This window comes from Acomys russatus, chromosome 14 (assembly GCF_903995435.1).
Source record: "Acomys russatus chromosome 14, mAcoRus1.1, whole genome shotgun sequence".
NCBI lineage: Eukaryota > Metazoa > Chordata > Mammalia > Rodentia > Muridae > Acomys > Acomys russatus.
Genome location: NC_067150.1, coordinates 30,887,551 through 30,905,750, shown reverse-complemented (window position 1 = coordinate 30,905,750; position 18,200 = coordinate 30,887,551). Strand labels below are relative to the sequence as shown.

Below are 18,200 nucleotides of genomic sequence, written 5' to 3'. Positions count from 1 at the left end.
CCAAATAGTTACAAGTGGAGACCAAGTCTGTGGGAGTCATTCTTGTGTATATAATATTTACAACTTGCTTTAAACAAGTTATTATATTTGTAAGATTCACAAGTAAAGCTACCTCACATGCCAACTAAGTAATTATGATAAGTAATGAAATTTTCTTATCAATTACATGGCTTAGAATTTAAGTATAACAATATATTATTAATGAGGCCAAAGATTTTGCACTCATCATAATAAGAATGACAGCTATGTACTTAGACAAATCACTAAGCATCTCTGCTTCCCATGTACATTTGTGTAAAATATAATGGTTAAAAATATGTATTTTATCTGATCATTTTTGTAATTAAGTAAAAAATATTTTAAAATTTTTAAGAATGTCCAGATTAATATACCGTTAGTGGAAAACCATCCAAAGTTGAATAATTATGTACATTAAAAGCAAAAATGAATTATTTCTGTCATAGATATTACTGATTTCAGGAAATTTTGCATGATATGAGGAAGATTATTGGTGTACATCTTCCTTTTCCCAAAAACATCAAGTATCAGAGGTGAGGACTGTTCTGGAACTAATTTTTCATGTGAGGTTCATTTATAGACATATTTGAAAACTTTCCTGTTTTGTATAAGGAAACTGCCTGGTGTGCTGACTACCTATCTTCTCAGTTTGATTTATCTTTGTTCCCAAAGCATATATGATTAAAAATTTCAGGTTTTAGGTTATCTTGTCATTGATAAGGGACTGCTTGTAAAAGTATTAATGTTTCATCATAGCTCAGTTTATTCAGTTCAAGTTATTTAAATCGTGTCTACTCCTCTGTGGTTACACATACCTCTTGTCCCAGGAAAAGGAAATCTGAAGTAGAAGCATTGCAAATTGAAAATTATTTTTTATAATGCAATCAGTTTCAGCAAAAACCTGAAATACTTATCAAGATTCTATTTGTAAAACTGTATAAACAGACGCCTGGACTAATTAAATAAAACTTGAATCTAGATGTGCATTCAGTCAGTAAATGGCCAGGTTTGCTTTTATTTACAGGCAGGAAGCAAATATTTAACATTTTGTAAAACATAAAGAACCTGGTGTTACAATCTAAAATATGTCTTAGACAATAGGTGGATTATTATGACTATTTTCCTATAATTTTTTGTTCATTCTCACAAGTTAAGCATACAGTTCACTGCTAAAAGTCTTAAGTATCCGATACAATGTTCTGGGCTTATTAGATAGCACTAGACAAAAAGTGTCATTGGTCAGTAAAAGGCTTCAGGCACTAATTGCTAATGCTGATCTGAAACTAAAAGGAAGCTGATTATCTCTTCATTTATGGTGGTGTGTAAGCATGACAATATACTTTGTAAATCTAATATTTTAATGCATCAGAGCACTTAAAACCACAATCACTTTACATATAATATGTCAAATGATTATTTGGAGAGTAAGTTTCATTTTTAAGTTTCTCCTTTATTTATTTATTTATTTATTTATTTATTTATTTTAGTATTTCAGGTGAGATTTTAAAAAAGATTTATTTCTTTATTATTTATATAGTGCTCTGCCTGCATGTACACCTGCAGGCCAGAGGAGGGCATCAGATCACCTTCTAGATGTTTGTGAGCAACCATGTGGTTGCTGGGAATTGAACTCGTGACCACTGGAAGAGCAGTCAATGCTCTTAACTGCTGAGCCATTTCTCCAGTTCCTCTCCTTTATTTTTATTATACAATTCAATTATTTAATGACTAATTGTTTTTGCATATTTGAATAATTTACATTATTAGGGCATTAAATATTTCCTTCAAGCAGTGTATATAATAGCCTTGCAACCTTTAGTCTTTCTGCACTCTTTGTGGTTTTTGCCAAAACATTAATGTAATATATATATATATATATATATATATATATATATATATATATATATATAAGAATATAACAAAGTATAAGTTCAAATTATTAAGATGTTATTTCTTGGAGATGGAGAGATGGCTCACAGCCATTTGTAATGGGATATGATGCCCTCTTCTGGGTGTATGTGAAAATAAATTACACACACACACACACACATGAAAATTATGTCTTAAGAACTTTATTTAGTTTAATGTGATTTTTCACCATTGTTGAGAACACAAATACATTTCATACTAAGTCAAGATTGGTACATAAAATTGAATTGTAAGAAAATTAAATTGTCACTCAACTATATGACTTAGCTGTGATATCCTTGGAGGAAAAAAATCTTTGTGTAATCTTTGACTCACATTCCTTCCCGATACTTGTTTAATAGTTGACCTAGAGAAAGCTAAAGAAGCACTCTACACTTAGCTCCAGCCGAGTTCTCTATGGGCTCCAGAACAACCACAACAGATTTTGGCCCACAAGCAGATTTGACCCACAAAAGGTGAAAACAAGACCAGCCTCCCTTCAGTGTGTGTTGAATACTTACGTTACCCTATACTTGAACAGTGGTCTCATGTCAATTTTTCCTACCCAGAAAAAAATCTCAAAAGCAGTCAGGTTCCAGCAGAGGAGATAAGGATAGGGCAGAGGGAAGTAATGGATGAATGAATCAGAGACTGTGGCAGGGAGAATCTTTTATCGCAGAATGACTAACAACCAGGATATTTCATTAGCTATACACATCACACAAAAGAGGCAAGCTCGTGATTTCAAAAGAAGTAGAGATGGTGCCATTTTGTCCTTGAACAAATGTTACAAGTGCAGAGAGAATAGGTTTTTTCTGTCTCAAATCACTTTAGACTAAGGATTTATGACATAGGACAGTGTGTTCTTCAGGAAAGTGAAATATTAAACAGATGGAAAAATACCTGAGTCAGTCTAGGTGAATTGCCAAGCCTTGAACGATGCTTAGTTATAAAAATACAACTTTTGAGTTAGCCTAGTGCCAAAATTCTAAAGCTCTCACAGGCTGCCAGATGACTTGTTCTATTCACTTGTTTTCTCTTTGTGTTTTAGTTAAAAGACCTCACTGTAACTTAATGTCGGACTGTCTCTTGATGATTGGCAAATTCTTATATTTTTATATTAATTTTATATCACATATTATCAAATATTGTTTTAGGCAAACTAAGTTTGTTACTAAGGTTTTACATTCTGGGGCAATGTCCTGTAGACCACATATAGGAGGAATCCTGTAATCTGATCTGTTACCAGATTTATAGTTTATGAGTTTGCTGAAGGGCAGGTATGACAAGAGAATTCTGAACCTATCCAGCGTTTTGTGCTTTTCACAATATCCAAGGCAAGAAAGACTCCTAAATAGGGCCAGATAAAGCTACTTTTATGAGAGCAGAAATGATTTTCTAGAGAAAAGGCGTAAATGAACCACAATGTAAAACGTCTCTCACCAGTGCACTACAGAGAGCTGCGAAACCCAGGATGAAAGACAGCAGGACAACAAAGCCAGCATTTGGCTTAGCTTTGCTGGACTGTGTCGAACATCTGTGCTGGCTTCATGGCTCTTGACATTTTTCACTAGTCAAAGCTGCACCATGAACACAGGAAAGCTGTAAAGAAGGTTTGAACTATTCACAAAACAGGAAGAAAAACAAACAAACAAAAAAAAAAAAAAAAAAAAACCACACTACAAAATGTCAAGGAAACAATCAATGTTTTGGGAAGATTAATAACAATGTCGAACTTTCTGCCAAATGAACCAAAGATTCAAACAACCAAAGCTCTTTGTGGCCTCCAATTGCAACATTGATGAAGGGGTTCCTCAGAGCTGGAAGAGTTTTTCAGGTATTTTCAAGTACAGGACTATATTCACTTCATCCAACAATAAAGGCACTTAAGTTGTCGTTCATCCTATTTTTTTCTACTCTTTCTTTCTCTTGCTTTACTTGTCAGGCAGAAAATAAAAACTGAGTAAACAAGTTAGTTTGCCTAAAATAACCTTTGATAATATATATGCTATAATGATAGTATATATGATATAATGATAGTATATATGATAATGATAGTATATATGATATAATGATAGTATATATGATATAATGATAGTATATATGATATAATGATAGTATATATGATATAATGATAGTATATATGATATAATGATAGTATATATGATATAATGATAGTATATATGATATAATGATAGTATATATGATATAATGATAGTATATATGATATAATGATAGTATATATGATATAATGATAGTATATATGATATGTATATATAGTTATATGCTATAATGATAGTATATATGCTATAATGCTAGTCTATGCTATAATGATAGTATATATGCTATAATGATGTATATTGATATATGATAGTAATGCTATATGATAGTATATATGATATAATGATAGTATATCTGATATAATGATAGTATATATGATAATGATAGTCTTATTATGATATCATGATAGATATATGATATAATATAATGATAGATATATGCTATAATGATCAGTATATATGCTATACTGATATATATGATAATGATAGTCTATATGATATAATGATGTATATAGATATAATAGTATATATTATAATGATAGTCTATATCTATATGATAGTATATATGCTATAATGATAGTATATATGATATAATGAGTATATATGCTATAATGATAGTATCTGATAATGATAGTATATATGCTAATGATAGCAGTATATGCTATAATGATAGTATATATGATATAATGATAGTATATGCTATAATGACTAGTAATATGATTATAATGACAGTATATATGATATATGATAGTATATATGATATAATGACAGTATATATGATATAATGATAGTATATATGATATAATGATAGTATATATGATATAATGATAGTATATATGATATAATGATAGTATATATGATATAATGATAGTATATATGATATAATGATAGTATATCTGATATCTGCTAGTCTAGATGAATATATGCTATATATGATATAAGCTTAGTATTATGATATAATGATAGTATTGATATAAAAGGAATATAAGAATGCGCCAACCATAAGGGACTGGCTCACGTTAACTTATAGTGAATGAAGTCTTTTAACTAAAAAGCAAAGAGAAAATAAATGCGCAGAATAAGACAGCCTCCAGCCTGGGAGAACTGTTAAACTATCGGTTTAGGTTAGGTTAAACAACTAGAACCAAACAACTTAACAAAAATTGAAGATAAATAGTCAAAACACTAAGAATATGGCGTTTATATAACTCCTGATTGTGTCGTGTTTATTCTTGCTATAGGTAGTTTATTGTATATATGTGGAAAATATAAACGTACGTTTAAAAAATAAAAAGTATTGATAAGCAAAAAAAAAAAAATTGAAGATATAAAGGAATATTATCTCAGCTAAGAGTGGAAACCAGAAAAATCAGTAAAGGACAGTTTTGGGAAATTTGTATTCCAAACTATTATAAAAATCAGTTTCTTATTGAATATGATGATATTAACAAGTCATCATATTCTATAAACAAGTCTCTGAAGCAATTAATGACCTATCATATGTAATGATTGATGTAGTAATAAAAGTCTCCCATCAAAGAAGACTATAGGGCAATATGGCCTCATGGCAGGATTTTACTATACATTTAAGGAAGTATTGATATCAATATATCTTAAAATTATTTCATAGTTAGACTCAAATCATGTCTAGTTTAATCCTAGGAATATATATCAAATTTATCAAAACCAGATAAAACACAGCCCAAGGTAAAAACATGGACTAATTAGTGCACACATATTTAAAGCCAAATTTTCAGCACCGTATTAAAAATGTCACATAGCATAATCAAGTTGACTCATCTAACACTGGATCTATACCCACAGTCAAAATTAGAATGTAGCAATTAAAGAATGAAGCTAAACTCATATGATGATTTTAGTAGATACAGAAATATTTTGGCAATGTTCCAAATACCTTGTAATAAAATAGATGAATCACAGAAAAAGATAGGCATCACAGATCAAAATAATAATGACTATGAATGACAAAGTCAGTGGCACACTAAGTACAAAAAAGTTGAAAATATTCCCACTAAAAAAAAAAAAAAAAAAAGAGGAAACCAGATGTCCACTTCCAACTTTCACTGAATATAGTAACTAAAATCTGTCCTGAAAAGTAAGGCAATAGAAAGAAATAAGAGCAAACCAATTGGGAGAATAAGAAAAGTATTTTTATTAGCACATCATATGATCTCATGCTTCGAAGACCTAAGACCTAACTCTCCCAGCTCTGGTAAACACTTTCATCAAAGTTGCAGTTAAATGCCCCAGTAAATTTCAGGGGATTTTTATAAAATTTGAAGAATACACATCTCAGTTTTGATTATTACTTTGAATACGGTACAGAATCAATAATGAATATGTAAAGCAATAATACTTCATGTAATGCTTGCATAGATGAAGTATAATTTACTTGTTTGTTTTTAACTTTCTGAAACTAAATTCTAACAATAACCTCTGAGTTCTTGCCATGATTTCACATATTATTTCTTCTTGTTTTACTTCTGTCAGCTCTATGTAATTTTTACTTATTTTTACCTTAGTAATTTTACCTCAGCATGATGTTTTATATTTTTAGTTGATACTATTAATTTACTCTCTTTTCTAACTGCTAATGCATACATATTATGTATCACATATACTCAACATATAGAATGCTAACCTTCATTTTCAAGGTTAAATATATTTGGGGGAAAAAAAGCCCCAGTAATAAGCCCACTGTAAAATAGATCAAGAAATCAATTGTATTTGAATATCCTTTAAAAGAGGAAATGTAGAGGATTTAAGCAAAGAGGTGAAAAATTATCTATATTCAAAATTGCAAGACATCAAAAAGTCAATAATTTAGATACAAGAAGATGAAAAAAAATTGCACATAGTAGATTAACAAATATTAAATATAACGAAATTTCCTTATTATCAAAAACATCTATAGGTTCAGTACAATAGACATCAAAATTAAAGTGTCATTCTTCAAGGAACTAAGAAATTGAAAATTTCACAACAAATCACAGAACTTAAAAATGAAAACAATTCAGGAAAAAAAAGAGCAATGTCATTGGTGTTATAATAACTGATACCATACCATGCTATAAAAACACCTCATGAGACAACACAGGGCTATCACAAGGACATACAAACAATTCAATGGAATAGAATATGAGGCATACAAATCTCAGAGGTACAGACATCTTATTCAAGACAATGATATCATAAAAACATGTCAGAGCAATGACACAGTCTTTAAACTACTGCTGAAGTCAGCCATGGTGGCATATCCCTGAAAACTCCTCCCATGGGAGATTGAGACGAGAGGATCAGGAGTTCACCTTACACTTGGCTACCTGGGCTGAAACAACCTGGGCTGAAACAATCTATGATACATAAGATTTTATCTTCAGATTTGGAAAACATAAAAACACAACAACAACAACAAAAAGAACTAATCCCACTGAGGCTGGATATCCACAAGTTAATGAAGGGAAGCATATTCTTTTTATTCTATATGAAAATTAATATGAAATGCATAAAAGATCTTAGTTAAACACTGGAAAGTTTGAATATAATGGACAAAGATGAAGGAAACACCCAAGACAGATGCAGAGCAAATAAATTTCTGAGTAGGTATTTTTAAAAATAATTTATAATAAAGCTTATTATGTGAAGTCTGATGTGTGTGCAATTAAATTTTTTTCTATAGATTTTCTATTGTAGTTGTTTTCTGTATAATGGTATGAATTTATTCCCAGCTATCTACATTTATTACTTAATTAATTTATTCAGATTACATCTCATTTACATTTTTTGAGATTATAATATAATTATGTTAGTTCGTTTTACTCTCCTCACTTTAAGCCCTTTCAAATACTGCTGTTTGATTTTTTTCCACAGTTCACAGGCTCTTATTTCATTAATAGAGAATTATTAGAGACTAACGTCACTTCTTTAATGATTAGGTCATTAATGCAAAAAAAACAAAAAACAAAAAACAAAAAACAAGAGAAAACATGAAAAAATAGAGGTATGCTCTTGCCAGACCACGCTTCAACAAGAGATCAGCAACTGGAATATATAAAGAACTAAAACATATTAATCACCAAAAGAGAAAATATCATTAAATGCGCAGAAGAACTGGATACTTATCAAAATAATAAGTGAAAGAGCTAACACTCACACATACACACAAACACACACACTTCAACATCTTTACTCATCAAAATAGAAATCCAAATTAGATTGCTTTACCATCTCATCTTACTCACAATTGGTAGAATTAAGAAAAGTGAATGATAAGCAATAGCAAACCTGTGATAAAATAACACATCTATAATGCAACAGAAAATGTAACTATGGAAATTGGTAGGGAGATTACTCAATAAATAAAAACAGTACTACTAGTGGTTGTTAGATACCTAAAGATCAGATTCAGCAAACAGTTTAGCTAAAGATACACTCATGATTGTTGCATTACAATACACAATATCTAATTCTGGAATTGGCATATAAATCCATCAACTGAGTTTCAACTATAGTTTATCATTTTTAACTCCAGGAGTTGTTCTCAATAGTCTACCAGAATAAAAATGGATCCATAGTTTTAATCATTTTTCAACTGGCTGTTAGTTTAAATTTTTTAAGAATAAAATAATTCTACCAAAATTTTGGGAAAGGGGAAAGGAATTATAATCTCTAAAACTCTAATATATAGAACAATATAATGATATTTTGTTCTAACACTCCTCATAAAATATGCTGGCTAATATTTATGAAATGAATATAACACAACCAACTGACATAGAAGGTCTAATAGATATTATTTACATCTGCAAGTGGGTTGCATTTAGTAGCCAATTAATAAAAATAACTAGATCATGAAGTTCTGGCATTTCCAAAGAAGCACTGATGCCCAAGAAAAAATAAAAGACAACCTGATTCACACTTCATAACATTGACAAATGAGAACCATCTGACCACATGATACATGACCAATACAGCGCTACTTTGTATAAACATTGGCAGATCATTGAATATTTTTATGATAAATCCTATAATAACAACAAAAAACATTTAATAAATTGCTGTTACTTTAATTAAAATGATGAAAGAAGATTTTGCCAATAACATAAAATCAATGGAAATTTATAACAAAAACATCTGGAAAAGCAATAATATCCCAATATCCTAACAGTGGTAAGATGTTTTTAAAAATACATAAAAAGGTAGTTTTGGCTGGTGCCTTAGTTTGAGCGGGACCCCTGGGCCCAAATCTGCCTATCATAATGTTCTACTTGTAGGTTTCTAGGACCCTCTGGATCCTTCTACTTTGCTATTCTCCCATGCTTCTCTCATCTAGAGTCCCAATAGGATATCCTCCCCTCTGTCCCAGTTTGCTGGTAAGTGAAGGCTTTCATGGGACATGCCCCTTGGGCTAATATGCAGATTAAGTGAGTATATACCATTTGAGTCTTTCTGCTTCTGGGTTATAGGCTGTAAACTTTAAACCCCTACCCAGATCTAGCCAATGGTCAGAACAGTCTCCACATTTGAGTGGAGAGTGGGGTATGACTTTCTCACGTACTCTGGTGCCTCACATTTGACCATGTCCCCTGGAGGGGGAGACCTGGTGGCACTCAGAGGAAGGACAGCAGGTTACCAAGAAGAGACTTGATACCCTATGAGCATATACAGGGGGATGTAATCCCCTCAGGAACAGTCATAGGGGAGGGGAATAAGGGGAAAATGGGAGGGAGGGAAGAATGGGAGGATACAAGGAATGGGATAACCATTGAGATGTAACAAGGATAAATTAATTTTAAAAAAGGTAGTTTTGATTAATCCACTGATATTCTCATGATCATAACTATAGAAAATATGTATTTTTTTATGAAAACCTCCTTTTGCTAAATGTTTTTCTCAGGGCAACTTTAACATCTTTGTTTCTAAAGCTATAGATTAAGGGGTTCATCATGGGAACCACAATGGTGTAAAAGACAGAAGAGACTTTCCCCTGGTTCATCGAGTCAGCTGAGGAGGGCTGAAGGTACATGAATGCACATGAACCAAAAAATAAAGAGATAGCAAGAATGTGGGAACTGCAGGTGCTAAAGGCTTTGGACATTCCTGCAATGGATCTCATTTGAAGGGTGTTAGAGATGATGAAGCCATAGGAGGTAAAGATGATGACACTGGGCACAATGATGTCTTTCCCACCTACAATGAGAATCTCTATTTCGTTGGCATAAGTGTTGGTACAGGAAAGCTGCAGCAAAGGAAAAAGATCACAGAAATAGTGGTTTATGGTGTTCCTGTCACAGAAGGTCAGTCTCAGGATGCATCCAGTGTGGATCATGGCACCAGAAAATCCCATTAAGTATGAACCTAGCATAAGATAGGAACACACCCTGGGGGACATAGTAATGTTATACAAGAGTGGATTGCATATGGCCACATAACGATCATAGGCCATTGATGTCAGAACACAACACTCACAAATGGCAAAAAAACAAAAGAAATACAGCTGGGTCATACATCCCATGTAGGAGATAACATTCTTCCTGACTAAGAAGCTCACCAGCATTTTAGGTGTAATCACAGAGGAATAACAGAGGTCAATGAAGGACAAGTTTAAAAGGAAAAAGTACATGGGCGTATGAAGGTGAGAATTCAGAACAATTAAAATGATCATAGCCAAATTTCCCAGTGCTGTTGTTGTATATATTAGGAAAAAGAGAAAAAACAGCGGTAACTGGAGATCAGGATCATTTGTTAACCCCAGCAGAATGAATTCAGTCACCAAAGAACCATTTTCCAGACCCATTCTTCTTTAAGAGAATCTGTGAACGTAAAAAATAATCGTGACATCATAAGGCCTCAGGAAATTACTAACATAGTTTCTATCACATATGTGTAGAGCATGATGAAAGTGCTTATAAATATATCTGAGTTCATGGAAATTGTCATTCACCCTATAATCATATAGAGTGATATTGCCCTGTATTAGTGTATTAAAAGTAAATAAAGTCTTTCACCAACATTCTACAAAGCAGATAACATTACAGTCACTTGCTGGCATGACTGTGCAGATATCAAATAGAAGGAGGCGGGGCAAGAAGAGAATTCCCATCTCTTATCTCATCGTTTGTCATTGCTTCAACCCTGGTCTGATACATGGAGAACCTGCAGCACCCTGGAGCTAACCTCATCCAGATGAAACTGTGGTGGTATCAGGACCAGTAACATTGTTTCAAATACAAACTTTAGTTTAGTAATGGTTAAAATCCTTTGTTTGCTGCAAGAAAACATATTAATATATAAGGATTTAAGAGGTGGCCCTCAAGATGAAACTTACTGTGTCATTGTTTCACTTGTGTCTTCTGAAATCCTCAATACCCATGCTGTCTTTTCCAGGATATTCTTTTATAAATTTCATTGATTATTAGAATTGCATAATAGCAAATGGAAGTAAACCCCTGAGGTCTTTGGACTTCATTGGGAAGTCATTTCATAAGCATAATGGCCAAGACATTAAATGTACAGACTTAATCATTTCTCTAATATGTATGATACAATCTGTTACACTCATGAACAGAGAGCAGACTATTCGTCCTTGGGGATACATGGGATGGGAATGAAGTGCTGAAGGTTAAATTGCAAAAATAATAAAATAAAAAACACAGTTAAGTCTGTAGAGCTAATGCTCAACAAATTAAAATAATTAAGAATTGTGTATGCTTCAATTTTTCACCAAAACCCCACAAGTTTTAAATTGTCTTACCATTCCCTGTATGTACATTCTAAATGCAAAAAGGAAGCCTTTATAGGGAAAAGACAGATGTGAATAATCCCCATTTTGGATAATTCAACAAATAACAAATGATTCAAAACTATTTTAATAATTTACGTTTATTAAAGGTGACTCTGCAGATGTCAATGGAGGCAGTGATTGGAAAAGAGATGAGAATGAAAACTCAGATTAGATTGACGTCCTCAACTTGGATCAGACTTTAGGAGTCTAATGCCAAGCAGTTCCCTGTCAGCATATTTAAAATACAATGCAGTTTTGAAAAGGTTTCCAGGCAACAATCATTCTCATTCCAGGTGCTCAGCGAAGATTAAGGTGTGACTACTTAGACACTGTTTAAAAAAGTACACCCAACCATGAAAACCGGCTCTATAGCTACAGCCACTATAATCTAGTGCAGTTTCTGAGTGAGATAACATAGAGGTCAGAGGGCTATAAAACACATGTGAAGTTCTGGGGAGGGAGGGAGAATCTGGGGAGAACATTCTGGGATATTTGGGTGAGGTCTGCTTTTATAGCACAAGGTGGTGGCATGTTTGCCTCCATGGATATCAGAAAAGGTCATCATGAAATTAAAAACTCTAACCTCAGTCTTCTGAGTATAAAAACAAACAAACAAAACAGGTAGGTACCTTATCTCCTTCATTAAGGAGAGGGCCCTGCATGTTTAAAATGCCTGGGTTTCCTACTGATAGGTGGGCAAAAAGACTTTTGTGTCCCCAACAATTTATCATTTACATATGTTTACAAATTAAAATTAAACATGTTTAAAAAATGAAGACAAAAGCATAAAGAAATTTCAACCTACCTCATCATTAGAAAAAAAGGTTTTGCTTCATTCCCTTACCTGTATTATGTTTTAAGGATATATCAGGTTCTCGGCATTTGGAACTGTTGGTTCTAAGATGACACAACATTATATTAACTTTTCATGTTCCCTGGAACATTACTTTTGCCATAATTCATCATAGCCTTTAATCTTTAAAAGGCTGACATCTTTTTATTGACTTTACCACCATATGAGATATCAGAAGTCTTCTGTAGCTCACTAGCTTGATATATTTGGCTATGAGCGAAGTTGAAACTTTCTCAATGTCTTCTCGGGGCACAGGCACAGGATATAAAAAAGACCTAAGTGATGGTTTTTGTATGCTAGACCATGATATGTCTTTTGTTGCTTAGAGACTTAGCATTTAAGAGAGGCATGCTTTTCTCCTTAGGGACTGCACTTTTGTGCTTGAGCCAACATCGAGCCCTGTCTCCTAATAACCTTCATATCTTAAGGGAAATTGCGTTGCTTCTCTTTCACGTGGTTCTTCCATCCTTAATGGTGGCTTCCCACAGATTCTATTCCCAGTATTCCTTATTACCTTATCATACCTTTAATCATGGGATGTAGCAAAATATCTAAGGTGTTATCCATCCTGAGAGTTTCCCCAAATCAGTTTCCAAAAGCAATTTATTGTTGCTGTGTTTTGTCTTCAGTTCTCAAGACTAATTTCAGGAATCCATCAATGCCAAGCATGAGCCCTCCCATTGAGCAATATCCCTGCACCTCCAAAGTCACATTTAAAATGTTGCATCATTGCTACGTCATTTTAATATTCACTTGAAATTTCTGCTTTACGTTTCCGGTTTAGTTCTTACATGTAGCACTTTATAATGAGTTCACCGATATCTATACACATTGTAGAAAGTTTAAGTACCTCAGTGAATTTCTGATTCAAGCTATTTAACTAATTCATGTACATTTGTAAAATAGGAACTAGAAAAATTTCATGTAGTTAATTGTAGTGTTGTGTTGATTAAATGGAAAACCATCATAAAACGAATTACAACAACTCCTCGTAATTGGAAATAGTGAAATGTAAGCCGTGAACATAAATCCTATTGTCTTTATGAAGGAGTCATTTATTGAGACATAATTATCTTAAACTATCCTGTGTCCAATACATTTTTAATCTCAAGGCAAATATTATCTTATGCCTTTCCCAAAGATTACTAGACACATGAGTACCGGAATTGCAGAAATGGGGTAGACTAAAGCTATTCATTGTAATATGTGTGGATGCCTATCAGTGGAGGGAGAATGAGGGAAAAGATATTTATGAACACATTCAGGCTTATTAAAGTATGTTGTGTAAAAAACACTGTGAGAAATGTCTTTGAACTCTTGCTGGAGTTCTGCATGATAACATATGCCATTAACCTGCTCACAGGGGAAGTAAAGAAGACAGGATCAGAAGTTCAAGTTATTCTTGGGTAACTAGCTTCAAGTCAATCTGGGCTTTTTTTCCTCAAACATTAAAAAACATTTTTAAAAAAGCAATAAAAACAAAAGGTACACTGATGCCTGCAGATTTAGTTACCCACATGTAAATGAAAGGAATTATATCTTTACTTCTCATCCTGTTGAAAAAAAATAAAGATAAAATGTATCAGACATCTTAATGAAACACTGGAAAGCTGGGGGATCATGGGAACAAGAGGGAAACACAGAATCATTGAATTTCTGCATGGCTATTGTTAAAGATTTTGTTTTAATTTTTGTGACTAAAATCACATCATAGACCCCTTCTCCTTCTTCCATTTAAACCTATTCATATATATCTTCTTGTTCTCTTTCAAATTCACATCATCTTTTTTTATTATGTAGGTCTTCAATGAGATAGACAATGAAAGCAAAAACTGACCAATAGTTTTACATCAAATAAGTGCTCGCCTACAGCAAGAGAAATGCATATAAAGATATGGTGGGTATATTTGCTAGCTTTCTTTAAATGAGTGATCATTGTCTGGAATGTATAAAGAAATCAACTATCTTAATCACCGAACTACAAATTTGGTCAACAAGTATGTACAAGAACGGGGTACTTTTCAATATAAGAAGCTAAAGTAACCAACACACACACACACACACAGAGAGAGAGAGAGAGAGAGAGAGAGAGAGAGAGAGAGAGAGAGAGACAGACAGACAGACAGACAGACAGACACTTCCACCTTTAGCCATAAGTCAATCCAAATACAATCTATATTCATATTCCATCTCCTCTAATTGATAATGAATGTCATCATAAAAAATAAATAGCAAACAATAGAAAGACAATTATCAAAATAACATCTACACTGCTGCAGGAAAAGAGAGATTGTTCAAAAATTTAATGAACAAAACATTACTGGTTCTTAGATAACTAAAGAACTCAGACCTAGCACATAACATATATAGAAACACATCCATGATTGTTACGGTACTATTCACAATAATAAACTATAGAATTAAGATAGGACCTTATCAATGGATGGAGGAATAAAATGCTCCTAACCATGGGAGATATATTTATATGTATATTTATATATGATATATATACATATAAATATACATATATGTAATCATGAATTATTTTGCCAAAAGAAGAAAGCAATAATTTCTTCTCAAGAAAATGCAGAGAACTAAATATCACCATGTTAACAGACATAAGCAAGAAACAGAAAAAAAAAAAAAAGGATACAGCATGCTTTACACCATATATGGGAAAAAAGACAAAAAATAGTAAAAAGGAATGAGGAAGTATTTGAGTTAAAGGGTTAGTATTAAAAACTACTATACATTACTTCATTTGTATGTTACACATATGTTACAGTGTAACATATTTCCACATAAAAAGTGTACATATTTTCATATAAAAATTGTACATTAATTATTTTTAAAGATAGTTCATTTAAACTTCTAAAATAAAACTGTCTTTTTTATTTAATCGTGTTACAGCCTGTTCCCAGTCTCTTCCCTTGCTTTCCTCCCAATGCTGCCCTCACACACTGCCCCCGCAACTCCTTCTCGGAGAAGAGGGATCATAAGGGGTACCAACCTACCCTAGAACCTCAAAGGTCACAGCAGGTATAAATACATCCTCTTGTACTGAGGCAAGACAAGGCAACCCAGCTAGGGGAAAGAGATGCAAGGCAGGCAACAGTGTCAAAGATTGACCTTGATCCCTTGGTTAGGGGACCCACATTTTGACCATGCTGCTCATCTGTTACATATGTTTATGGGGTCTAGGTGCAGCCCATGCAAGCTCTTTGGTGGGTGGTCAGTCTCTGCGAGCTCCCATGGGCCCAGTTTAGTGTCCTCTGTAGGTCTTGTGGGGTCTCTGACCCCTCAAACCATTCTCTCACTCTCCCACAAGACTCTCCAAGTTCAGCCTCTTGGTTGAGTGTGGGTTTTTGCATCTATTTCTATCAGTTGCTGGGTGATGCCTCTCAGGAGACAGTTATGCTAGGCTCCTGTGTGCAAGCATAGGAGAGTGTTATGAATAATGTCAGGGCTTGGCTCTTTTTTATGGAATTGGTATAGTGTCAGAAATATGATGACAAGTTGTAAAAGATTTGCTTGACAAAGTTCTGAAGACCTCCAACTGCCCAGTATGATTTTTAGACATCTAGAACAGCTGTTGAGGCTTTGCTAGACAAAGTTACAAAGGCCAATTAGTAAAAACAGCTGGATCATGAAGTGCTGGCCTTTCCAAAGGAAACATTGATTCCCATGAAGTAGTAAAAGACAATCTGATACACATTTCATTACAGTGACAAATGTGAGCCATCTTGCAACATGATACATAGACAATACAGTTCTATTTTGTATAAATCTTGGTAGACCATCGGTTATTTTTAGGATACTTATAATAATGACAATGAAAATGGCTTAAAAACTTACTTAATATGTTTCTTATCTAAAATAGTAGGAGAATTTTTTTTACCAATAGTATAAAATAAAAGAAAATTCATACCAAAAATATCCGGAAGAACAAAAATATACCAAAATCCTATGAGTAGTCACATTTAAAAAATAGATTAAAAGGTGGTTTTCATTAAATCTACTGATATTATCATGAGCATAACTATAGTTATAAACATTACTTTTCTTTATCAAAACCTCCTCCTGCTAAAGGTTTTCCTCAGGGCCACTTTAACATCTTTGTTTCTCAAACTATAGATTAAAGGGTTCATCGTAGGAACCAATATGGTATAAAAAATAGAAGACCTTTTCCCCTGATCCGTAGACCCAGCTGAGGAGGGTTGAAGATACATAAATGCACCTGAACCAAAAAACAGAGAAACAGCAATTATGTGTGAGCTGTAGGTGCTGACGGCTTTCAATCTGCCCTCAGTGGATCTCATTTGAAAGATGTTAAAGATGAAAAAGCCATAAGAAGTAAAAATGATGGCACTGGGCACAATGATATCTATCCCACCTACAATAAATATCTCAATCTCATTGGCATAAGTGTTGGTACAGGAGAGCTGCAACAAAGGGAGCAGGTCACAGAAATAATGATTGATGGTCCTCCTGACACAAAAGGTCAGTCTAAGCATCCATCCAGTGTGGATCATGGCACCACAAAATCCCATTAAGTATGAACCAAGCATAAGATAGGAACACACCTTGGGGGACATGGTAATGTTATACAAGAGTGGGTTGCATATGGCCACATAACGATCGTAGGCTGTTGATGTCAGAACACAACATTCACTAACAGCAAAAAAAAAAAAAAAAAAAAACAGAAGAAATATATCTGGGTCACACATCCTATGTAGGAGATAACATTCTTCCTGACTAAGAAGCTCATCAGCATTTTAGGTGTAATCACAGAGGAATAACAGAGGTCAATGAAGGACAAGTTTAAAAGGAAAAAGTACATGGGCGTATGAAGGTGAGAATTCAGAACAATTACAATGATCAAAGCTAAAATTTCCCAGTGCTGTTGTTGTATGTATTAGGAAAAAGAGTAAGAACAGGGGTAACTGGAGATCAGGATCACTTGTCAATCCCTGTAGAATGAATTCAGTCACCAAAGACCCATTCTCCAAACCCATTCTTCCTTAGGGAGATCTGTGAACACACACACAAAAATAATTGTGGCATTATGAGATCACACGTAATTATTACCATAGCTCCTCTCACACTTGTGAAGAAATACATGCTGAAAAAGTGTAACAGTTACCTATTTGAACTCATATAATTTGCTGTTCATGCTATCATGATGTAGAGTGATATTTTCACATATTAGTGCATTAAAGGCTATATAGTGTAAACTAATTCACCAGCATTCTACAAAGCCATGACCGCTGTTGTCACTTGCTAGTATGAGTGCTCATATATCAAACGAGAGGAGGCAGGACATGAAGAGAATTCCCATCTCTCATCTTATCATTTGTCATTGCTTCAACCCTGGCCTGATACATGGAGAACCTGCAGCAGCCTGGAGCTAACCTCATCCAGTGGTATCAGTACCAACATCGTTGTTTTAAATGTAAACTTTAGACTTATCCAAAGTCCAGGAATGGTTGGAATCCTGTGGTTTCTATATGAAAACATATTTATGTATTATGATTTGATAGGTGGACCTCAGAATGGA

At 33.5% G+C, this 18,200-nt stretch overlaps 1 protein-coding gene and 1 pseudogene across 1 annotated transcript; both read right to left on the bottom strand.

Annotated features, from left to right (window-relative positions):
- Nucleotides 1-9,867: 9,867 nt before the first annotated feature.
- Nucleotides 9,868-10,803, bottom strand: LOC127198310 (olfactory receptor 145-like). Its single transcript, XM_051156207.1, has one exon. It carries the CDS (start codon nucleotides 10,801-10,803, stop codon nucleotides 9,868-9,870), a length of 936 nt encoding a protein of 311 aa, XP_051012164.1.
- Nucleotides 10,804-16,710: 5,907 nt separating this feature from the next.
- LOC127198305 (olfactory receptor 145-like) lies at nucleotides 16,711-17,658 on the bottom strand (annotated as a pseudogene).
- Nucleotides 17,659-18,200: the final 542 nt, after the last annotated feature.

What these genes read in the sequence shown, in the direction of transcription:
- LOC127198310 (XM_051156207.1), bottom strand. Translation starts at nt 10,803, where the DNA reads ATGGGTCTGGAAAATGGTTCTTTGGTGACTGAATTCATTCTGCTGGGG.